The sequence below is a fragment of the Colobus angolensis genome, unplaced genomic scaffold, assembly GCF_000951035.1.
Source record: "Colobus angolensis palliatus isolate OR3802 unplaced genomic scaffold, Cang.pa_1.0 Scaffold389, whole genome shotgun sequence".
Taxonomy (NCBI): domain Eukaryota; kingdom Metazoa; phylum Chordata; class Mammalia; order Primates; family Cercopithecidae; genus Colobus; species Colobus angolensis.
Window position 1 is genome coordinate 1,109,114 of NW_012117254.1, and position 25,192 is coordinate 1,134,305.

At 43.7% G+C, this 25,192-nt stretch overlaps 1 protein-coding gene across 6 annotated transcripts in view; it reads left to right on the top strand.

Annotated features, from left to right (window-relative positions):
• Positions 1-25,192, top strand: part of CD99L2 (CD99 molecule-like 2) — a 125,826-nt gene that overhangs the window by 93,194 nt on the left and 7,440 nt on the right. For 4 of the 6 annotated variants that reach the window (XM_011954652.1, XM_011954654.1, XM_011954653.1 and 1 more), the window contains 5 exons: positions 2,764-2,832; positions 2,961-3,044; positions 4,480-4,545; positions 21,214-21,252; positions 22,746-22,865. In XM_011954652.1, the coding sequence (XP_011810042.1) occupies positions 2,764-2,832; positions 2,961-3,044; positions 4,480-4,545; positions 21,214-21,252; positions 22,746-22,865 (378 nt within the window). The remainder of the gene's footprint in view (positions 1-2,763; positions 2,833-2,960; positions 3,045-4,479; positions 4,546-21,213; positions 21,253-22,745; positions 22,866-25,192) is intronic. The other 2 variants (XM_011954655.1, XM_011954656.1) reach the window with 2 other exon arrangements.

The following is a 25,192-nucleotide window of genomic DNA, read 5'->3' on the forward strand; positions in this document are numbered from 1 at the left end:
ACAGGTGCATGCCACCACACCTGGCTAATTTTTTGTATTTTTTGTACAGATGAGATTTCACAATGTTGCCAGACTGATCTTGAGCTCCTGGGCTCAAGCAGTCTACCTGCCTCAGCCTCCCAAAGTGCTGCAATTACAGGCGTGAGCCACTGTACCCGGCCTATTTCTGGGCTTCCTATTATATTTCATGGGTTTGTATGTCTGTTCTTGATGTCAGTACCGCACGTGTTGTGATATTTGTAGTTTTGTAGTAAATTTGAAAATCAGGAAGTGTGAGTCTTCTATGTTCTTTTTCTAGATTGTTTTGGCTGTTTGAGGTTCCTTGAAATTCCATGTGAATTTTAGGATGAATTTGTCTATTTCTGCAACAAATGTCATTGGGATTTTGGTAGGGATTCCATTGGATCTGTAGATTGCTTTAGATAGTATGCATTGCCATTTTAACAATTTAGCATCTTCTAATCCATGAACACAGGATTAGGTTGTATTTTGGTAGTTGGTGTTTTTTGAGAAATTGGTCCGTTTCTTCCAAGTTGTCAAATATGTGAGCTAAAAAAGTTCATATTAGGCCGGGCGCGGTGGCTCACGCCTGTAATCCCAGCATTTTGGGAGGCCGAGACGGGCAGATCACGAGATCAGGAGATAGAGACCATCCTGGCTAACACGGTGAAACCCCGTCTCTACTAAAAAATACAAAAAGTAGCCAGGCGTGGTGGCCGGCGCCTGTAGTCCCAGCTACTCGGGAGGCTGAGGCAGGAGAATGGTGTGAACCCGGGAGGCGGAGCTTGCAGTGAGCTGAGATCCGGCCACTGCACTCCAGCCTGGGTGACTCCGTCTCAAAAAAAAAAAAAGAAAAAAAGTTCATATTATTCCATTATTATTCTTTTACTGGTTGCAAGATCTATAATGTCCCATTTCAGTCCTTTTATTGGCATATCATCTTTTTTAACTTTTATGTTTGTTACTAAGGCTAGAGGTTTATCCCTTTTTACTATATAAATAAGCTTTTGGTTTTATTGATTTTTTTTTTTTTTTTAGTATTGCATTCCTATTTTCAATTTCATGGATCTCTGCTCTTGTGTTTATTATTTCTATCTGCTTGCTTTGGTTTTGTTTTTCTAGTATCTAGCTAGCTTCTTTTTCTAGCATCTCGAATTAGTAACTTAGATTATTGATTTGAGGCTTTTCTTGATATCTAACTTATGCATTGAGTACTATAAACTTCTCTCTGCACTGCTTTAGATCCCATGTATTTTGCTATGTTGTGTTTTCATTTTCACACAGTTCTATGTATTTTTAAAAGTTTCCTTTGAAACTTTTTCTTTGACCCTTGTTTTATTTAGAAGTATGTTGTTTAATATGCAAATGTTTAGAGATTTTCTTGTTTTCTATTGTTTCTTCTCTGTTTCTAATTTGAATTAAGTATAATCAATGATACCTCTCTGCATAATTTCAATACTTTTAACTTTGTTGAAGTTTATTTCCTGGTTCATCATATGATCTCAGGCGAATATTCTGTGAGTGGTTTAAATAATTGTTTACTCTGCTGTGATTGGCTGGTGTGTCCTGTTGTGCCGATTAAATCCCATTGGTTGATTATTGTTCACTTCTTCAATATCCTTGTAGATTTTCTGTCTAGTAGTTCTACCAATTGCTGAGAGTGGAGTGTTGAAGTCCCCAACTATAAATGTGCGTTTGCTTATTTCTCCTTTTAGCTCTATCAGGTTTTACTTAATGTGTCTAGACACTCTATTGTTAGGTGCACACACATTCAGGATGGTTATGTCTTCCTGGTAGATTGGTCCTTTTATCATTTTGTAATATCCCTCTTTATTCCATCTGAGAACTGTTGGGTCATGACTTGACTTACTGTATTGTTTTTGTACTTTCTTTGCAGAAGATTCAGACCTGCATTTCTTTGATCCACAGACAACACCGAAGGTCTATCAAAAAATGATAGGCAACACATTTTAAATGTCCCTAGGCAGTCTGGATATCACATTATTGCTCTGTAAAACTCATTTAGGTTTTTTTCCCCACATACATTGCTGTTTCTCTCCCAGGTACTTGCTGTATATAGCACTATCTTTGACTTTTCCATCTATTAACTTCAATAGTGGGAACAGTTACAGCACAGTCTTCTGAAGTTCAAGAAAAGAATCAATTGGAAAACGCATGAATGCCATCTGTGTAATTGGTGTGAAAGAAGTCCATATTTGAAAGGAATCTGGTTGAGCCCAGAGACCTAATGTTTATAACAGTAACCACAGTTATATAAAATTATATATATGTGTGTTGTAACCACTTGCTGTGTATAAGTTATTAACACAGTTCACTGGAAATGCAACCTCAATCTGTCCATCCCTGGGCAGGATTAGCTATAGTTCAAGTGCCAGGTTGACAGTGGTGGAACCAAGGCTTGGAGCTCTCAAGCACTTGTGCTCAAACTCTAGAACTCCTCGGTCCATGTGGTTGTCTCCTGCAGATCCGGGCTCAAGTCCCAGCTTTACCACTTACCTGGCCACATGTGGGACTATGTCTGCCTCATAACCCCCATCCCCTGAAGAAAAGTGAACAGAACCCACGTCATTGAAGCCTTTTATATCTCTTTGTCATCCATCTCAAAGTGATTCTTTAGAGGTGCTATAGGAGCCTCAAGGACCAAGACAAGAATATTCATGATGTAACTTCCCTGAGACATGAATGGCTGCTACATTTTGTTCCTAAATGTGCTCCCTTTACTGTCCTCTCTTCCCCTTTTAGAGAAATGGAACCAGGTAACCACCACGACCAAGAGGCCAGTAACCACCAGAGCTCCAGCAAATACTTTAGGTAAGGAGGCCGCTCTGAGGAGAGCAGTAAGGGAAGGATCCCATGGGGCTCCCTCTGAGACAGGATCCAAATGAGCTACCCATAGATGAACTAATTGAGTATTTCTTTTATTTTGGGATCCCATGAAGGAAATGATTTTGACTTGGCTGATGCCTTGGATGATCGAAATGATCGAGATGATGGCCGCAGGAAACCGATTGCTGGAGGAGGAGGTAAGTCCCACCTGGTCTGGTTCTGTCTCATTAATTACATCATCCCACAGAGACACAGCCAGCCTGGGCCTGGCAGAGCTGGAGGCACTTCAAGCCACTATAGAACCCTATCATGGTGGTACTCAAACTTGTTTGGTCTCGGGCCTCCCGAAATCATTGAGATCTCAAGAGATTTTGCTTATGTGGGTCACGTTTATCAATACTCATCATCTTAGAATTTAAAACTGAAAGACTTTATTAATCTAAAATGAGCAACATTAAACCCATACATTTAACATAAATAACATTTTTATGAGAAATAACTATGCTTGCAAGACAAAAACTTGTATTGAGGAGAGCGACATGATGTTACATTTTTGCAGATTTCTCTCATGTCTGGCTGGATGGAAGCAGCTGGATTTTCACAGGCACTTTATACCATGGTGAGATGTTGTTTTGGTTGAAGTATGTGAAGGAAATCTGGCCTCACACCCATACTCAGTGGGGAAAGGGAGGAATATTTTCACAGACTTTTCAGATCCTTGTGGATAATGTTGGATAGGACACCAAAACTTGGCCCCAAAAAAGCAGTTGTTTCTTACAGGTTAAGCGTAGTGTGGAGTGTGAAACTCTTATCAGTACACTCTCCACACTTGGTTCCGTGGGACTCTCTTGTCCTTTCAATGGATCTTTTACTCGTTCATAAATTTTCTGCTTCCTTGTATCAGTTTCCTTGCTGCATAACAAAAATCAGAAACTCTGAGTTAAAACAACACCCATTTATTATCTTACTGTTTCCTTTGGTCCGGAGTTGAGGAACAGCTAAGCTGAGTATTCTGCTTAGGAGCTCATATAGCTGCAGTCAAGGTGTTGGTGAGGGCTGCGGTCTCGTCTGAGGTTGGGTTCCCTTCCAAGCTCAATTGGTTGTTGACAGTGCATTCCCTTGCTGCTATAGAAATAATGACTGCTTGCTGCTTTAAGACCAGCAGGAGAATGACTGACAGAGGGGTTGGTAGGGGGAGAAAGGAGGAGAGACCAACTGACTCTGTTGCTTCTCATGTCTGAGCTCAGAGAAGGCCTGAACCTGCTTTTGAGGATATCACCTGATTAAGTCATGCCCATCTAGGATAATCTCTTTTTTGATTAATGCAAAGTCAAATTGATTTGGTACCTTAATTACCTCTGCAAAGTCCCTTCACCTTTGGCATGTAATCTAATCTAATCACGGGAGTGGTAGCCATCCTATCCATGGTTCCACTCATACTCAGAGTGGTGGGACATTATGCGGGACATGTACACCAGTGGAAGGGGGTCTGGGAGGGCCTCTTAGAATTTCATGAAGGGCATTCTTAAGTGGAACTGGCAATCATTTTCTGAATCCTGGGCAACATTAACACAAGTTTCTTGTTGCTGATTTTTTTTCTTGTCATTGAAATGTATGTTTTATTTTCTCCAGGTTTTTCAGACAAGGATCTTGAAGACATAGTAGGGGGCGGAGAATACAAACCTGACAAGGGTAAAGGTAGGAGCATTGATTTGTGCCAACACAACCCTTATTCTGGTGAAAAAGGTGATTATGCAGCAACCAGATTAATTGAGCCTCTGGGAAATGAGTGGTAGTTCCCAGACATCCCAGCCTGCCAATTGGGGTTCATTCAGAATGATGTGAGTGATGCAGTTCAAGGGGGGGGATTTATAAGCCATCTTGGAAAAGCCCCACATTTCCCCTGATGTTCCTTAAGCAGCAGTGCTGATAGGTTCAAGTTTCATGCTGGCTGAAGCCTATTTGCCGAGGCAACACCACCAATGACAATAACTGGGGGCCACTGGACTCTGAAAACAGCCCTCTCAACCTCGAGAGACTCACTCACTCTTGGGATGGGAGGAGCAAACTCATCATGACAAGCTTTTTTTTTAAGAGACCCATAGCAAGTCAGATATCTTTTAAAATACCTTTTTATTTTGAAATGGTTCTCACAAGAAGTTGTAAAGATAGTTCTAGAGAGTTCCTGTGTACACTTCACCTAGCTTCTCCTTACATAACCTTAGTCATTGTCAAAACCAGGAAGTCAACACTAGTACGGTACTGTTAAATCAGCTATAGACCTGGTTGAGATTGCATCAGATTTTGCATGCATTCAGATGTGCGTGTGTGAGCGAGTATGGGTAGGTCTATAAAAATGTTATGTGTGTAGATTTGAGTAACCATTACCATAATTAGGAGGCAGAACTGTTCCATCACCACAAAGAAGTTCCCTCATGTTACCCCAGGATAGTCATGTCCTCCCCAAGGCCAGCTCGTGTTAATTCCCCAAGTGACCAAAGATTTCAACCTTTTATCATAGTATACATCAAGTATGAAGTATGAAGGGAATATTAGCCAGATTTGTTGATGTGGCAAGACAAGCTAGTGATTGTAACTTGTGGTTGTAACCTGTTGTGATTGTAACTTGTGATTGTAATCTGTTGTGATAGCAACATGTTACGATGGTAAGTTGTGGTAACTCTGGTTGTAACCTGTTACAATGGCAAATTGCTGTTACACCCGGTTATAAGTGTGACAAGTTATGGGTGTATCTGGTTGTAACTCTGATATACTCCCCACAGTCTTGGCTGTGGTTACTAGTGTTTTCTCTTTTCTTGCGAGAATGGTGTGCCTTTCATATGGGAATAGTGTTCTCTTCTGATTAAAGGATACCATAGTTAAATTTGTCCTTCGAAACACCTTTCCAGACAGAGTCATCTCTACTAAAAAGCACAAAAAGCCTCTAAATGAAACCCACAGGTGTGAGGAGAACATGGGACATTTAAAGGGCAAATCCAGCAAATTGGCCAATTACTCCTGGGTGATAAGTGGTATTTCCAGATGGTGAAATGAGAGCAGTAGGCACACATGTAAGCACACACATGAATGAAAGTCTGAATGGCATGTCAGGGGCTTTTCCTTATTAAAAGTGCATGTTTTAGCAAGGAAGAAGTGTTCAGAAATTCTTTAATTAGGCTCATATTTGAACTTCTCTTGTAAAGAATAATCAATTGTTAGCTTAAGTTATACCCTCTGCCATTATAGGTGTCAGGAAAAGAAGATAAAGGGAGTCATGGAAAAAAGGACAAGTGTGAAACTGAAACATGGTTATGATAAGCACACCATGGAATTCTCAGATACTGTCCTTTACACAGAAATATGCTAATGCTGTGAGCAAAGGTAAAATATCACATTTCAATAAATTATGATCTTCAGCATAAAAAGAATCCTAATTAATGCATTTTTCAGGCTTGGGTCTTAGGCACATAGATTCAGCTATACTTTTAGAGTATATTTTCAAAATAATACATTATTTGTTATGGACTTTTTTCTCAAGAAGACCTCTTACTGACCCTGTAGAAGCCCCACATTTTGCCTGTACGTGACGATGACAGTCTTTTATCAACAGGTCCTATTGCCTTTCTCTAAGAAGGTGATGGCCTATAAGCCCTCCTCCTCCACCCTTATTTCCTTCCTGCCCAGCCTGGGCAGGACTCTGATTGTCTCCCATTTCTACCAACAGACTGCTTTCCATAGCACTTTGAGAAATTTGAGGCCAATGTTTCAACTCCTCATGGCCCCCTTGCCATGTATACCCTAGAGTATGCAAGCTCTAGGTTCCCAATGGTTCCCAATGGTTTCCTGATGGTCACAGCCCTCTGTCCTGTGTGGCCTCTGTAGCATTTGACTTTGATGATCACCTTCTCCTTAACATTCTATCTTCCTGGGCCCTTTCTCACTCATTGACTGGTCTCATTCATGAGTCTCATTCACTGCTTCTTTCTGAACACTGTTGCCTCTTGGATTTATTTCCTTGGTGTCCAATTCTATATGTCATTGTTTTTCACTGGGGAAGAGAATGGCATTAGAAATCAAGATTTGAGTATTCATTGCCTAGTGGTATATCACTACTTCTAGACTGTCTAAGCAGACAGAGATAGGAAATAGGAAATATATGTATATATACTAACCCATGTGTCTTACTTCAGGCTGTTATGACAAATTACCAAGACTGGGTGATAGTTAAGCGACAGACATTTGTTTCTCACAGTTCTAGAGGCTGGGAGGTCCAAGATCAAGTCACTGATAGATCCAGTATCTAGTGAGGATCTGCATCCTGTTTTGGAGATGGCTGTCTTCTTGTTGTATCCCTGATTGGTGGATAGGACAGAGTAGGGAGAAAGCTCTGGTGTCTCTTCTTATAAGGGTCCTAATCCTATCATGAGGGGTTGGCCTTCATGACCTAATTAACTCCCAAAGACCCCACCTCCTAATATCATCACATTGGAGGTTAGGACTTCAACGAAATATGACCTTGAGAAGGGATACAAATGTTCAATACATAACACCATATATACACACATATCCAAATAATTTCTTTTAACCATCAGCAGGTATATAACCTAAACATGACTTCATATTTATATCTCCAACTGTAATTCAGTGCCAGAAGGATTATTTTGATCTTCCTTTCTTGCTTACCTATAACTTTCCTCTCTGACAGTGAGACACCTAGCTGCTACTACATGTCATCTATTTACTATCTTACTCAATTCAGGTATACACATATAGAGCATCAGAATTGCTAACTCATAACCCCAGGAGAAACAACTTTACCAACTAGAGTCCAGTGTTTATGTTCCGTTTCTTTTGTCTTTACCTTACAGTTTCCAGTCAAAATACTGTTTTTCAAAGTTACTTAGGTCGATTCCTTTACCTTCCTCATCCATTCAGTACAGTTATGCCACCCATTTATAATGGAGTTAGATTCATTTGTCATAGTCTCCTTTCCATCCTGGGAGTCCCCCACCCACCTGGTTGATGTTTTGTTCTTTTGCTTGTAGGCATTAAAGTTCACTCTTTGTAACATATAGTTCTATGGGTTTTGGCAAATGCATAGAGTCACATGTCCACCCCCCAAGTACCACACAGAACAGTTTCGTCACCATACAAGAACTTCTGTATATGCCCTTGATAGTCAGCCACTCCGCCTTCCCTCAACCCTAATCTATTTTCTATTAGTGCAACCACTTATTTGTTTATTTCTCTATAGTTTTACCTTATCCAGGATGCCATATAATTGGACCCATACAATATATAGGCTTTTCAGACTAGCTTCTTTCGCTTAGCAATATGCATTTAAAGTTCTTTCGTGTTTTTTCATAGCTTGGCAGTTTGTTCTTTTTAGCATTGAACAATATCCCATTGTATGGATGTACCACTTTGTTTATCCATTCACCTGCTGAAGGACATCTTGGTTGCTTCCAGTCTGGGGTGAATATGAATAAAGCTGCCATAAACATTTTTTTTTGAGATAGGATCTCACTCTGTTGCCCAGCCTGGAGTGCAATAATGCAAACACAGTTCACTGAAGCATTGACCTCCTGATCTCAAGCAATCCTTCCACCTCAGCCTCCTGAGTATCTGGGACCACAGATACACACCACCATACTTGACTACCTTTTAAAATTTTTGTAGGGTTGGGATCTTGCTATGTTGCCCAGGGTGGTCTTGAGCTCCTGGGCTCAGGTGATTCTCCTGCCTTGGCCTCCCAATATGCTGTTATACAGGTGTGAGCCACTGCGCCCAGCTATAAACTTTTTTTTTTGAGACAGAGTCTCGCTCAGTCGCCCGGGCTGGAGTGCAGTGGTGTGATCTCGGCTCACTGCAAGCTCCGCCTCCCAGGTTCACGCCATTCTCCTGCCTCAGCCTGCCTAATAGCTGGGACTACAGGCACCCGCCACCGCGCCTGGCTAATTTGTTTTTTGTATTTTTAGTAGAGACGGGGTTTCACCATGTTACCCAGGATGGTCTCAATCTCCTGACCTCATGATCTGCCCGCCTTGGCCTCCCAAAGTGCTGGGATTACAGGCGTGAGCCACCACGTCCGGCCAACAGTTTTAAACATTACATACAGGTTTCTGTGTAGACATACACATAATACTTTATACTTTTGTTCTATGAACAACACTATGAAGAAAAGAAAAAGACAAGCCACAGATTTGGAGAAACTATTTGGAAAATCATATACCTGATAAAGGACTTGTATTCAGATGATATAAAGAATTCATAGGCCAGGTGCAGTGGCTCAGGCCTGTAATCCCAGCACTTCGGGAGGCTGATGCAGGCAGATCACGAGGTCAGGAAATCGAGACCATCCTGGCTAACACGGTGAAACCCCATCTTTACTAAAAATACAAAAAATTAACCGGGCGTGGTGGCGGGCACCTGTAGTCCCAGCTACTCGGGAGGCTGAGGCAGGAGAATCGCTTGAACCTGGGAGGTGGAGGTTACAGTGAGCTGAGATCACGCCATTGCACTCCAGCCTGGGTGACAGAGTGAGACTCCGTCTCAAAAAATAAATAAATAAATAAATTCATAAAAGTCAACAGTAAGAACTCAACCCCAATTTTTAAATGGGCAAAAAATATGAACAGACTTCACCAAAGAAGAATATAAAATAGGAAAATAACATATTCAATGTCATTTCTCACTAGGGAAATACAAATGAAAACAAGATACCACTACACACCCATTAGAATGTCTAAAATCCAAAAAGCTGATAATATCAATTGCTGATGAGGATGCAGAGCAACAAGAATGCTCATTCATTGTTTGTGAGAATGCAAAATGGTACTGCCACTTTGGAAGAGAGCTTGACAGTTTCTTGTAAGTTCAACATAGACTTGCCATATGACCTAGCAGTCATATACTACTGCTGGTGTTTGCTCTGGCTGAACAATCTGCCGACAGGCTTGGGGAAGGGAAAAATGAGAGCAGCCTTGGGTAAAAATGCCACGGACTCAACCTGTTTTTACTGAAATCAAATTACTTCCCTGAAATGACTAACTTTTTGTCCAGGTTTATAGTTGCATTTTGAAGAGAGGATTTGTTGATCTCCTCACTGTCTCATGTCAGAAGTCTTTCCCCTGGTATCTTGTAAATCTAGATTATTCTTTCTCTTTATCTCCCCTCAAGCCCAGGCCATCTTCACCCTCCCTTGGGATGACCAGCTAAGTGGTTAAGAGTGGTGACCTTAACCTCTTCACTGGTATCTTTGCTCCAGTTTGTCCTCCTTGCAGCTGCAAGAGAGAACCATCAAGAACATGAATCTGACCCTGCCGTTCCTCTGTTGAAAAAATCCTGTGTAACAATGAAAAGACACAGTCCAATTAAAAAATGAGCATAGGATTTGAACAGACACATCACAAAGGAAGTTACATGATGTTCAAAATAATTTATGTATGTTGAACCGATCTTGCATCCCAGGGATAAAGCCTACTTGATCGTGTTGGATTAGCTTTTTGATGTGCTGCTGGATTCCATTTGCTGGTATTTTGTTGAGGATTTTTGCATCTATGTTCATCAATGATATTGACCTGACGTTTTCTTTTTGTATTGTGTCCTGCTACAGTAACCAAAACAGCATGGTACTGGTACAAAAACAGACACATAGACCAGTGGAACAGAGCAGAGAACATACACGAAACGCCACAGACCTACAACCATCTGATCTTCAACAAAATTGACAAAACAAGCAGTGGGGAAAGGACTCTTTTTTTAAAAAATTATTATTATACTTCAAGTTCTAGGGTACATGTGCACAACGTGCAGGTTTGTTACATTCGCATACATGTGCCATGTCGGTGTGCTGCACCCGTTAACTCATCATTTACTTTAGGTATATCTCCTAGTGCTATCCCTCCCTCCTCCTCCCACCCTACAACAGGCCCCAGTGTGTGGTGTTCCCCACCCTGTGTCCAAGTGATCTCATTGTTCAATTCCCACCTATGAGTGAGAACATGCGGTGTTTGGTTTTCTGTCCTTGTGATAGTTTGCTGAGAATGATGGTTTCCAGCTTTATCCATGTTGCTACAAAGGACATTAACTCATCCTTTTTTCTGGCTGTATAGTATTCCACGGTGTATATGTGCCACATTTTCTTAATCCAGTCTATCATTGATGGACATTTGGGTTGGTTAGGACTCTTTATTCAATAAATGGTGCTGGGATAACTGGCTGGCCATATGCAGAAGATTGAAGCTGTACCCCTACCTTTTTGCTGTATACAAGAATCAACTCAAGATGGATTAAAGACTTAAATGTAAAACCCAAATCTATGAAAACCCTGAAGACAAGTTAGGCAGTACTATTCTGGACATAGGACCTGACAAAATCTTCATGACAAAGATGCCAAAAGCAATTGCAACAAAACCAAAAATTGACACATGAGACCTAATCAAACTAAAGAGCTTCTGCACAGCAAAAGAAACTTTCAACAGAGTAAACAGACAACCTATAGAATGTGAGAAAATGTTTCCAAACTATGCATCCAACAAAGGTCTAATATCCAGAATCTATAAGGAACTTAAACAAATTTACTAGCCAGGAACAAACCATCCCATTAAACAGTGGGCAAAAGACATGAACAGACATTTCTGAAAAGAAGACATACATGCGGCCAGCAAGCGTATGAAAAAAAGCTTAACGTCACCAATCATTAGAGAAATGCAAATCAAAACCACAATGAGATACCTTCTCACACCAGTCAGAATGGCTGTTATCAAAAAGTCAAAAAATAACAAATGCTGGTAAGGTTGTGGAGAAAGGGGAACACTTATGCACTACTGGTGGGAATGTAAATCAGTTCAGCCAGTGTTGAAAAAAGTTTGGTGATTTCTCAAAGAACTTAAAACAGAATTACTGTTTGACCCAGCAATCCCATTATTTAGTATATACCCAAACATAAATTGCCGTATCGTAAAGACAAATGCATGTGTATGTTCACTGCAGCACTACTCACAGTAGCAAAGACACAGAATCAACCTAAGTGCCCATCAACGGAGGACTGGAGGAAGAAAATGTGGTACATATACACCATGAAATACTACACAGCCATAAAAAAATGAGATCATGTCCTATGTAACAACATAGATGGAGCTGGAGGCCATTATCCTAAGCAAACTAACTCAGGAACAGAAAATCAGATACCACATGTTCTCACTTATAAGTGGGAGCTCAATGATGAGAACACATAGACACAGAGGGGAACAACACACACTGGGGCCTATCAGGGGGTGGAGGGTGGGAGGAGGGAGAGGATCAGGAAAAATAACTAATGAATACTAGGCTTAATACCTGGGTGATGAAATAATCTGTACAACAAACCCCCATGACACACAATTTACCTGTATAGCAAACCTGCACATGTATCCCTGAACCTAAAACTAAAAACAAGCAAACAAACAAACAAAAAAACAAAATCATTATTCTTTGGGAAAATACAAATTAAACCACAATGAGATACCACAACACATCCTCCAGAATAATTAAAATTTTAAAGGTAGTATCAAATGTTGATGAAGATGTGGAGTGACTGCAATTCTCATACATCGTTGGTAGGGATGTAAAGTTTCTTCTAAAACTACCATAGACCCACCTAGTGACCCAGCAATTTCATTCCCTATTCAAGAGAAATGGGAGCTATGTTCTGCCCCCTTCCAACAACAACGGAAAAAAGACTTATAAAAGAATGCTCATTGCTTGATCTACCATAGCAAAAAACAAAAACAAAACCTGGAGACACCCAGGTATCAATAGGAGAATTGATCGAGAAACCGTGATATGTTTATATATTTATACAATGGGAAGAGCTACTGATACGACAGCATGGATAAATGTCAAAAACAACATGCTGAGTAAAAGAGGCCAGTGAAAAAAGAGTACATATTATATGAGCCCAATTATATGAACTTCCACTACAGACAAAAGTAAGCTATAATGATAGAAATGAGACCTGTGGCTGTGGGAGTTAGGTGTGTGAATAAGATCAATTGGGCATCACTTTCTGGGGTGATGGTTCTGCTCTGTGTCTTGAATAGGGGTCTTGGTTTCATAGTTGTGTGCATCTGTCAAAAGTTATCCACTGGTACGTGGAAGAATTATGTGTTTCACTATATGTACATTTTACCTTAAAAAAGGAATCATAAGCGAATGTAAAATGCTAGGTAACGATAGGTTGAGGTATACTGATGTCTGTAACCTTGAAATGTGTCACAAAAGTAAGATCGATGGACAAGAGGGATGGCAGACAAGATAAACTGAGTGATGCAAAATGTTAATTACAAGTCTACGTGCTGGGAATGTGGATGTTCACTGCACGAAGTTTTAAATTTTTTTGTATGTTTGAAATTTTTCTTAATTAGATGTTGGTGAAAAAAATTAAAGAAGCAGGAACAACAACAAAAGCCTCTTTAGTGGTTCCCCACTGCTTACAAGATAAGTTCAAGCCCCTTAGTCTGCTGACATGTTCTTTCTGCCCTAGACCACCAGGTTCCTGTCATCTCCAAACATGGAGAAAGGCCACTAGGTACATATGCCAGTGCCTGCACGTGACGTTCCTCGGTCGAAACTGCCTGCCTTCCACCATGTGAATTCCTACTCATCCTCGAGCAAGTGCTAATAAGTTACCCATCGCTGGAGATCCCCTCCTCTCAGGAGGCTGCCCGCGTCTGTGGTCCCGTCTCCCTGCCCACTCTCGGCTCTGCAGCACAGCTTCCTCTCCTGCCCCTGGGCTCTCCTAGAGCTTCTGTCATTCCGCTGGTACAGGATAGCACATGTCATTCTCAACCACAGCGGGTGGTGTTTATCTTTTTAGCTTCTGCTAGACTGGGCTTCCTGTGTATCCCTGACACCTCCATGCAAGTTTGCTGGCATGAGGACTGCGGAGCAAACACTCAGCTTTGCTTTCTGCCTTCCCTGTCACACCTCCCTGTGAAGGCTAGAGTGATACTTTTGATTGGCGAAGCCAGGGTGAGCCTGCTGATCCTCCGGGCCACATTACTGGTGGGATCGTGGCATGACCTGCTGCTTTCTTCTGGAACCCCAAAGGAGCGCGAGAGCCAGGGCCCACCGTGTTGCTAGCTAGGGAAGTGTGCACTCTGATAGTAGGTGAGCCCTGTGTCTGCTCTATAAGCCCAGTTTTCCCTCACATGAGCTCTGGGATGATTTTCGTGAGAAGGGAGAGGGGAGAGAAGTAACAGGTAGCTTCCGTGTGGCCTCAGGCCATGTCCTCTAACTAGTACACAGAAGCCCTGCTCTTGAGGGTGCTGCTGTACTTTAGCCTCTTCATCAAGCAGATGCCTTACCTTTGATCTTTCTCTGGCTCCTTGCATCTGTTCTCAGTTGGTAAAGAACCTGGAGGGGAGGAGGAGCTGGGAGGGGTGTTATTAACATTCCCAGATCACCTTCACTGGCCTGTTGGTCAGAAAACTCTTGATAAATTAACACAAGGAACCAAATGGGGACAAGGGCCCTGCTGGCTGGGGAAAGAGGCCATTTGCTGCTTTCCTTTCTCCCTATCCCCAGAAGGAGAGTCTTCCTTCTGTGTTCCTTAAGGGTCCTCTGGGCAGTGTCTGCTCCATTGCTCTGGCTCGGTGTTTTACCCTCTCCTTCGTTATCTGTAGACCTTTCCCAAGCTTCTGAGTCTGCTCAAAGCTAGAGTTTTACTGATAGCTCTTTCAAGAGGTACTACTTGGAGCCTTGGGTGGTACGAAATGGATGTCTTCACGGTGAGCCTTGTGTCTGCTCCAAGTGCAAACCCTCCATGCATTGCAGAGAACACCATAAAGAGAGGAGCACTACCTGAACTTCTCCTTCGGGGTCTAAAGGTGAAACTTGCTTTGCAGCACCCAGCATTTTACTGTACTGATTCCTTTCTTTGGATCACCACCTCCTGGATTTGGCAGCCCATGTGCTGGGCTCACTCAGCTATACACTGCTTGTTCATAACTACTGTGGGGTCACAGGGCTGAAACACTGCCTCATTTTTCTTAATCAGAAGAAAATTATTTTGAAAATGTTAGAATCAAATTGGGCACATTTTTAACCCCAGGATGGCATTTCTTTAAGGCCAGAGCATGCAGTTCTTAAACACTGAGGCAAGACTAAAAACCCCTCTTTCTAAAGAGATACAGACATTCTGTCACCGATGTGTCTGGGTTGCATACACAGGCTATCTGGAGAGGTCCCCAAGTGTGAAGTGTGAACACCCTCACTTAGAGTTCACAGGGTTAGAGGGGACGGTGCTGACTATGGTCAGTTGGTTGACTGTAACTTTGAGTATTAGTTCCCTCCAAGTGTAGCCTGTTGATCCCCGTTTTTTTGTTTGTTTTTCATACTTTAAGTTCTGGGATACATGTGCAGAACGTGCAGGTTTGTTACATAGGTATACACGTGCCGTGGTAGTTTGCTGCACCCATCAACCCGTCATCTACATTAGGTATTTCTCCTAATGCTATCCCTCCCTAGCCCCCCACCCCCTGACAGGCCCCGGTGTGTGATGTTCCCCTCCCTGTGCCCATGTGTTCTCATTGTTCAGCAGTGTCAAAGTTTATCTATGTTGTAGCACGCACCAGCATGTCCTTCCTTTTTATGGCTGAATGTTCCATTGTGTGGCTAGACCACATTTTGTCTATCCATTGACCCTCTTGGGTTTTTGAAGAAAACATTTCTCTTCCATTTTCACTGTGTTTACAGTCATTGTCTTCAAGTATCTGGGCCCTCTCATGATCCCTTTCTGTTATGGACTAAATGTTTGTGTCTCCTGAAAATTCATGTGTTGAAACCCTAACCCCCAATAGGATGTATTTGGAGGGTGGGGCCTTTGGGTTACATGAAGTCTTGAAGGTGGGGTCTTTGTGATGGGATTAGTTCTAAGAAGAGATACCTGAGAGTTCTCTTCTTTGGACCTATTTCCACATTCATTTCAGCTTTCATAATATGTAAAGAAACAGGATGTTTCAGATGGGAGGAACAGCTCCCCGGCTCTGGTGTTCTATGATGTGAAGAGACCCACTTGCTCCCTCAGACTCCCCTTCCCCAAACACATATCTGGGAACACGGCGTGAACATGGCTTTTCTCCCAGATGACCACCTTGCTGGTATCTCGGGAGCCTGACATAAGACAAGGAGGGTTTTAAGGGTCTGTATCAGATTGAAAGGGGATACCCATTGTATTACCTAGAGGGAGGGCATTCTCATCCCTGTGGTGGGGGATGGATAAAATCTGGGCCTTGGAGACTTTCTGAAACAGTGAGGAGTACCCTTCCCAGTGGCTAGCATAGGCAGCCATGTTTTGGTAGATTTTTCAGTTCACTTTGACTTGGTAACGATGGGGCATTTGAAGCAAGTTTTTTCTTCTCTTTGTTTATTCATTTTTTAAAAAGTTGTTTTTATTTTGTACTTTGGCCATTTTTTTAGACAATGAAAATACATTTCTAAAATATCTAAAAGCCCTTGCTGTGTCTATTAGAAGAGTCTAGAACACTTATAGATGTCTTTAAATACTTGAACATCTCCCCCTAGCAGTTATAATCTTCCTACCATTACGTTACTCTCCATGCCCTTGGCAACCACGTGAGTCAGGCACTCACCGTGAGCCCAGGTTGTGCTGCTGTCAGAGAAGAGCAGCTCCATGTGGTTTATCCCCGCCTCCTGCAGATGTATGGCTGTGTAGGAATCAAGGCTGCCATGTATGTGTATGGCAGTGTCTTTTGTCTCTGAGATGCCGAGGGTCTGACACTTTCATTGATTGCAGGGCTTATTCATAACTTTCTCACTGAGGTCATGCCTCCTTTCTACAGGGCCTCTGTAGCTGTGGTGGTTGCTATAGCTAGAGAGGTTCCTGTAGCTATGAGACCTGCTATGGCGGTGGTCACTATTGCTACAGTGACGTTCCCTATTGCTATGGTGTGGCTATAGCAGCGGCAGCAGTCCCTAGAATTATGGCAGTCCATACAGCTACCTATATGCATAGGTATCTATACTCAAAGCAAATTGCAGCATGTGATGCACTGTGCAGGGAGGTTTCTGGTGCACTAGAAAGCTTCTGTAGTCCCTTTGGCATATAACTGTGAACTCAGAAGGCAGGTGGGAATACAAAACATACTGAACCTGAAGAGTCTGCCAGTGACCTGTGAAATAGCCTCTTGGAGTTCTCTCTCCAGTTATGGGAAAGAGGGGTAGATAGATTTGCATGGGGCTTGCAGAGTTAAAACTTCTTAAAATTTACATGAAAAGCACTTGTTGTTTCATGATCCAGGAAGAATCAATCACTAGTAATATTTCTGACTGCATGCTTGGAATACTTTTTCTATGCATAAGCGTATGTTTGTAAATATTTGTGATTTTTTTTTTAAATAAAATGGGATCATGCTATCCTGAAACCATTTTTTAAATTCAATAATACACTGAATATCATTCTCTGTCATTAAAGGGTATTCTAAAATATTATATCAATGGTTACATTATATTATGATATACCATAATTTATTTAACCAGGACCCTATTTTTGTACAGAGATTCCCCCCAGCTTTTTGCTACTCTACACAGTGCTGTGATGAACATTGTCTAGCCAAATGTGCACAACCCTAATTGTTTCTGTCAGATGACTTCCTAGAAGTCAAATGGCTGGGTCACAGAAAGCAGACACTTCTAAAGATGTGACGCTTTGAGTGGTACTGCTGAATGGTATTCCATTAAGGTTGTGCCAACCTCCATTTCCACCACTAGTAAGTAAACAGGTGCCTGTTTTCTCAAATTATCACCTCCACTGGGCATTATAATTTTGTTATCTTTGCAGATTTGTTCAGAGCAAAATGCTATCCTGTTTAAATATGCATTTCTTTGAATCTAAAAGGAGGTGAAACACTTTTTCAATATCTTATTAGACACTCTTAAAATATTTTGTGAATTGCCTGTTTGTGTCCTTTGCCCATTTTTTTTTTTTTTACTGGGGTCTGCATATTTTCTCATTTCTGCATATTTCTGCATATTTTCTCATATATTTTAAGGACTCCTTTTACATTAGAGATTAGGAAGCCCTTATATATTCCATAAACATTTTATTTATTCATTCATCAGTTGATGAACCTTTGGGTTGTTTATAGCTTTTATGAATACTGCGATGAACATGTGTGTGCAAATGTTTATGTGGACATATGTTTTCAGTTATGTTGGGTATATACCTAGAAGTGGAATTGTTAGGTCATGCTGTAACTCCATGTTTAACTTCTTAAGGAGCAACCAAACTGTTGTCCATAGCAGCTGTACCATTTTACATGCCTGCTAGCAATGTTCAGGGGTTCCAATTTCTTCACATCCTTACCAACACTCCTTCCTTTCTTCCCCTCTCTCCCTTCCCCTTGTCTTCTTTCCTTTTTCCTTTTTTGGATTACAGTTATCCTAGTGGATATGAGATGGTGTCTCATTATGGTTTGGGTTTGCATTTCCCGAATGACCAGCAGTGTTGAGCGTCTTTTCATGTGTTTATTGGCCATTTGTATGTCTCTTTGGAGAAACATCTATTCACTTCCTTTGCCCATTTTTAGATTGAATGATTTGCCTTTTTATTATTGAGCTGAAGGGGTTCTTTATATATTCTCAATACCAGCTCCTTATCAGATATGTATTTTGCAAATATTTTCTCCTATTCTGTGGGTTGTCATTCTACTTTCTTGATGTCCTTTGAAGCACACAGGTTTTTAATTTTGACAAAGCCCAATTTAGTTTTACTTTTGTTGCTTGCACTTTTAGTACTGAAGTTTTTACTTCTGATCTGATCTTTTCCGTTTTGAGTTTCCGGCTTTAGGATCATATTTAGAAATCATTTTTACCCCAAGATAATAGGAATTCCTTACCTCTAAATTTTTCTATAGTGCTTTATGCCTTCATCCACGTTATCTTTACTGGGAACTGATCTTCATGGATGGCATTGGGTTGGATAATTTAATGTTATGGGCCGGGCGCGGTGGCTCAAGCCTGTAATCCCAGCACTTTGGGAGGCCGAGACGGGTGGATCACGAGGTCAGGAGATCGAGACCATCCTGGCTAACACGGTGAAACCCCGTCTCTACTAAAAATACAAAAACTAGCCGGGCGAGGTGGCGGGCGCCTGTAGTCCCAGCTACTCCGGAGGCTGAGGCAGGAGAATGGCGTAAACCCGGGAGGCGGAGCTTGCAGTGAGCTGAGATCCGGCCACTGCACTCCAGTCCGGGCGACAGAGCGAGACTCCGCCTCAAAAAAAAAAAAAAAAAAAAATTTAATGTTATGCCCGTGACTCATCACCAACACCATCTTTTGCACAGTGTGCATTTTGTAGAGTAACTGGGTTCAGTCTGTGCCTAGAGGAAGTAAGCAGAGCTCAGTAGCCCAACATGGCTCAGAGCCATGACCTCGGCTTTTCTAGCTCCAGTGGCTTGTGTGATTGACTTCAGGCTCAGTAGTGAGAAAGGAAAGAAGGATCTAAGATGACTGGCCGTTTTTTCTTCCAGATGTTTCTTCGCCTCACAGTAGTTTCCGTTCACATGCCCATCTGAGAAGACTTGCCCACAGGATGGGATCACTTTTTTTGAGGAGGAAGAGAAGCACATTTTTGTCATCTTCTTAGGATAAGACCTCCTACAATCACAAATGGTCAGATAGTTAGGAACTGCTGGAGCTGTGGACTATTGAGCTTTGAGTCTTTTTGAAAGGCTGGGAGAGTCACCCTTCTCTCCATTTGCCCCTGGGGGGAAATTAGGAAGGGGTTCGACGTGTTTATGTTTCTTATCACAGCCTGTTGCTCAGCAGTCTCGCGATGTTTAAGTTGCTGGGAATCCTTGTGGCCAAGTACTCCTAAGGGAAAGGAGACCTGAGAACACTGTTTCCTTCTGCCTTGAGGTGAAAGAATAGGTTGAATAACTCAGAGTCCAGAAAAATAGAAGTCTAGTGACATGAACACATGAGCAGAGGATGCCATCACAACAGCCACCTCCAGCACAGCGGAGGGGACCTCTCTGTTGATCTGGCTGCACACAGTGACCTCCATCTTCCTGTTTGTTATGCTTTCTCCAACAGCAATGATTGTGTGTGTTGATTTTTTTGTTTTTGTTTTTTTAATGCTTTGTTAATAACCATTCATATCCAATCAGAGATCTTTATACAATACATGGAGCTCAAGGATGCAGCCTTAGGTGGGAACATAACAAACCTCATTTTTCCCCAAGAATCTTTTCTTTTAATGGGCTTTATTTTTTAGAGCAGTTTCAGTTTCACAGAAAAATAGAGAGGAAGGTACAGAGAGTTCTCATATTCCCCTATCCCCCACGTGTGCACAGCCTCCCCAGCTATCAATACCGCACCCCCCCCAACCCTGACAGAGTGGTACATTTTTACAATCCATGAACCTCCATTCCTCCTGACTCTGATTGGTGAAGGAAACGTTGGAGCTCATTTGCCTTCACTATCCCAGGGCGGTTTCCCCGGAGAACCCCGGGCTCTGGGAACACAGTCTCCCTCCATTAATGAGCATTCGGCCCTGAGAAGAGGGTGGGATGAACGGTGAACTCAACGCTAATTAAGGTACTGAAATGGCACCAGTGGCTTCTCAGGGAGTAGCTGTCTGGGGAAGGGTTGTGCACGTGTGTGTGTGCGTGTGTGCATTTAACTCTCTGCAGTTCTATCGTGTGTGATTTGCGTGACCACCACCATAGTCAATATACAGAACAGTCTGTCACCACAAGGTTGCTTCCTGTTGCTCATTTATAATCATAGCTAACTCCCTCCCTCCCAGCTCTCACCAGCCCCTGCCAGCATTCATCTGTTCTCCATCTCTGTGATACTTCAGATCCTTTTGAATTTCAAAATAGTGGATAAGGGATTGTGAGCCTACATTTGTTTATGTTCCAAGAGCGATTTCAGCTGTAGTTGAGGCAGTGGCTACGTCAGAGACCCGTGGTGGTGGCATTCAGCGTCAGGCTCTCGCGGCACAGCACCCCACGCCCCGACTTATGGTGAGGCCACTATGTGCAGCTGCACCACTGGTGGCAAAGAGGTGAAATAGAATCCTGTGCCTAAAGAGTCCGGCATGCAAGGCCTGCTCAGGGCAAGGTGGCTGCCATTTTCATAATAAAAAGTTCCACCTGGTGGCCTGGGCTTTGCAGGTGGTAGGCATAAGAAAGCAGGCCTCACTGCAGTCCAGTAGAAGCCTACGGGTGATCCATTGGTTGGGGTCTTGTCGCATAGGTGGGATTGGAAGGGCTGGCACTGCCATCCATCTCACGGAGGCCTGAGCTCGAGCCTGGGCTGACTGGTCGCTGGCACTAAGTGCTTTTGTCTTTTCTCCAGGTGATGGCCGGTACGGCAGCAATGACGACCCTGGATCTGGTAGGTTTCTCAATCCTGAGGCTCCTGTTGGCCATGTGAAAGGAAAATGAATCTCAGGACCCCAAAATCACTAAGCCAAGGGAAAAGTTCATCTGGAAACTGTATCAGGCAAACGTGCCTCCTATTCTATTCCTAAATAAGATAGCTACAAAGATGGAAAAAGCTGCATACCTCCCTCACAATTTGCCTACAGGGAAATTTCTTATGGGCCTCGATATCTTTACCCTGAAACAGTTCTGTGAATTTCACCCTGGCTGATCTTTACAGAGGGAGACAGCCGTCCCTCTGCTCCCCTGAGACAAATGCAGATCTGATTGCTTCCTCTGCCCAATTGCTTATGTAAAAATGCAGATTCACTGAGCCAGATGAAATTGTGTATTCAGTGAAAGGCTGGTCAAGGACTCAAAAGAATGCAACCTTTTATCTCTTTCTCTTATCTCCCTATGACCTGGAAGCACCCCACTTCCACCCCTGCTTTGAGTTGTCCCGCCTTTCTGGACCAAACCAATGTACGTCTTACACATATTGATTGATGTCTCATGTCTCCCTAAATGTTTTATAAAACCAGCTGTGCCCCAGCCACCTTGGCACGTGTCGTCAGGGCCTCCTGAGGCTGTATCATGGGTGCATCGTTAACCTTGGCAAAATAAAGTGTCCTTTTTTTTTTTCTCGCTCTGTTGCCCAGGCTGGAGTGCAGTGGCATGATCTCAGCTCACTGCAAGCTCTGCCTCCCGGGTTCACGCCACTCTCCTGCCTCAGCCTCCCAAGTAGCTGGGACTCCAGGCGCCCACCACTATGCCTGCCTAATTTTTTTTTTTTTTTTTGGTAGAGATGGAGTTTCACCATATTAGCCAGGATGGTCTCGATCTCCTGACCTCGTGATCCGCCCGCCTCAGCCTCCCAAAGTGCTGGATTAAAGGCGTGAGCCACCGTGCCTGGCCTGGCAAAATAAACTTTCTAAATTGATTGAGGCCTGTCTCAGATATTTCATAGCAACTAAGAGGAGACACAGTGCTGGCCCACTCTGGTCTCAGACTTGGCCATCCCCCTGAACGTTTCCAATAGATAATCGTGAGGCCAATAGAGGGGTGTAGCCATTTGAAGGAATGAAACATGAAGATTGGAGTGCCGGGGGAAGTAGCCCAGTGGGAAGCCTGCAGGGCCTCAGTCACAGAAAGCACTGCACCATTTCCATGTCTCCCTTTCAAGCTCCTCAAAAGTCAAGTCCTTACAGAAAATGAGAAGTCCTAGGCAAATCCAAATCTCATTTCCTTACAGAAAATGAGAAGTCCTAGGTAAATCCAAGAGGCATCATGTCTTTGTAATGCGTTAGTCGGATCTGTGTGGCGTGGCCCTCTCCTGCTGGCTTGGGGGTTGTGGGCATCTGAATGAACTTAGTTTGGTGCTAGAGGAGAAGCAGGCTCCCGGGCTGCTCCCTGGGGTGCTTTGGCTCTGACCTCACCTGTCCTCATTTCTCCCCCTTCTTCATACAGGCATGGTGGCAGAGACCGGCACCATTGCTGGGGTGGCCAGCGCCCTGGCCATGGCCCTCATTGGTGCCGTCTCCAGCTACATCTCCTACCAGCAGAAGAAGTTCTGCTTCAGCATTCAGCGTAAGTACAGCCGCCCCCTCATGGCTGGGAACCGGCTGGCAAGGTCTTTGGAGGGAAAGGGTCCAGGACAGATCCAGATCCCTCCACAGCCTGCCTGAGCCCCACTCCCAAGCAGACTTCCTGGGACGGGGGTGGAGGCTGCAGTTTTGGAAATCCCTGGGGACAGATCTAGGCTGAATTAAAGTGTAAACCAGCCTGCAAGAGCAGATGGCGCTGGCTCTGATGACCTTCACCTTCCCAGGGCCCCAGCTCCCAGGGGTGCTTCTGTGGGGACAGAGCTCAGTGACCATTGTGATGTTTCCTTCACGTAGAATGGGAGGGACCCTGGACTGCACCCATAGCTTCAGACCTCAGCCAAGGGGATGGGGGCCTTTGGAGGCCCTACGTCAGCAGCTCCCTCCCATGCTGCTGGCTCCCTCAGGAGCAGAGGGCAGCGGTTCCTGGGGGTTTGCAAACCACGGCCCTTATTGCACAGGCAGTGCCCCTGTCACATCCTGAGAAGTCACTGCCTGGTGCTCTTCCCCCCCACGAGCCACAAACTAAACTAAATGGAATCATGAATTGCTCCAAAGAAGTAGGAATGTGAGAGAAAGAATGACGTGGTTCCCCCCACCACCCTTTACTAGGTTTTTAAAAGACAGTTTTCATCTCATGCTATAGCTGTGAGTCTGCAAGTCATGGATTAATGGAATAGTTACGAATGGAATCCTGTCTTCACCCATCGGCGCCCCACATCAGCGAGCCCTGTGGGGATGCTGTTGCGGGAACAACAAGACCTCGCTCATCCCTTTTATAAGCACAGATTGATGCTCTGTCACTGTTTGCTGAGTGGAGCATCTCTCCAGTTCAAGGCTGGAGATTTTCAGTTCAAGCGACAGAATGTGACTCAGCTGTAGCTTGTCTCTTCCCACTCCTTGGCCCCTTTGATGCAATGGGAAGCTTAGAGACAGCCCACGTGGCTCTTTCCCTACCCTTGCTGTGGTCCTCTGCCCTTAAATCTAGCCTGAACTGAGCTTCCCAGAAAACTAACCTGGGTCCCAAGATGCTTTGCTGAAGTCTCCAACTGCTTATTCATCTGACCGTCGTATTTATTTACTTCACTCTTGTAGAACATTCTTGACCAGGGCGACACACACAGCATGCACAGCAGTACTGTAGGAGCACATTGACATGTCAGTGCACAGCCTGCAAACCTGTTCATGGCCACCCTGCTTGAGATCCCACTGACGCACCGTGGATCAGGAAGCTTGACTGTAGAGTGGCGTGAGCAGGGAATGGGTCAGACAGAGTCCAGGGCTGGGGACTGGATGGTTTTTAGAGTTATCCCTTTCCCTCAAATCAAAAGTCAAGGAATCCTCTAACTGGTGAAAAAGATGGGAATCCAGCCTTCTAAATGAGTGGACACTGATATTTAGAAGGAGACACTGGGCGAGAGGATCGAGTTGCACTTAGTGTGGCGGGGGCAGTTTTGCACCGGCCTCCTGGGCTGTGCCTGGAACAAGGAGCCCAGGGCAACCAGGTACATAGTCACAGCCCTTGATCTCTGACCTTGTTCTTATTGCATTTGGCAAAAAAGTAGAAGCCGCCTAATACAGGGGGTTTCTGTCCAAGAGGCCCCAAGGCTGTCCTCTGTGGGCTCTCCCCCCGGCAGGTGGATTGGAATGAGATGGGAATTCTGGGACACATGGCCTTCCCCGTGGTCAGGGATCCTCATTTGAAACTGCTTTTTGGGCTGGGATCTCTCCATATTCGTCTCCCCTCAGGGGAGGGAGCAAGGACCTGGCCAGGGACACTTCGGGAGAACAACTGAGAGCATCCTGCTTGCCAGGAGAGGAGTCAAGACTTTGGATAAGCATCCAGGTGCTCAAGATGGTCTCTTGGGAAAAGATAAAAGCCCAGATTTGGATTAAACCAGGCCTGTAGGAAAAAGTTAGAACTGACTGAGAGAAAAGTATCTTTCCTGTATGATTGATTAACCTAGTTGGTAACTAAAATGACATTGAACAAATACTTATTATTAAAATAAATCCTACACCCAGAGATGCCCTCGAAGTGGAGGCCACAGTGGCAGGGGAGGTCCTGGCGGCTGGCTAGAGGCCTTCTCCTGTTTGGCCCTTTGCTGGAGAGCTTTTTTGGCTGGAAACACCATGTCAGATACATTTTGGCCTTGATTTTCTGATGATTTCCCCTTCTAGGTGGTTGGGGTGGCAGGGAGGTTTGGTTCGTAGCCACAAAGTAGTTGTGAGCTCTTGGAACAAAAAGGCTAATGCCCCGGGAGCCAGAAGGGCTCCCTGGTGAAGTTTGCCAAAGCTGTGAGTTCACTGGGG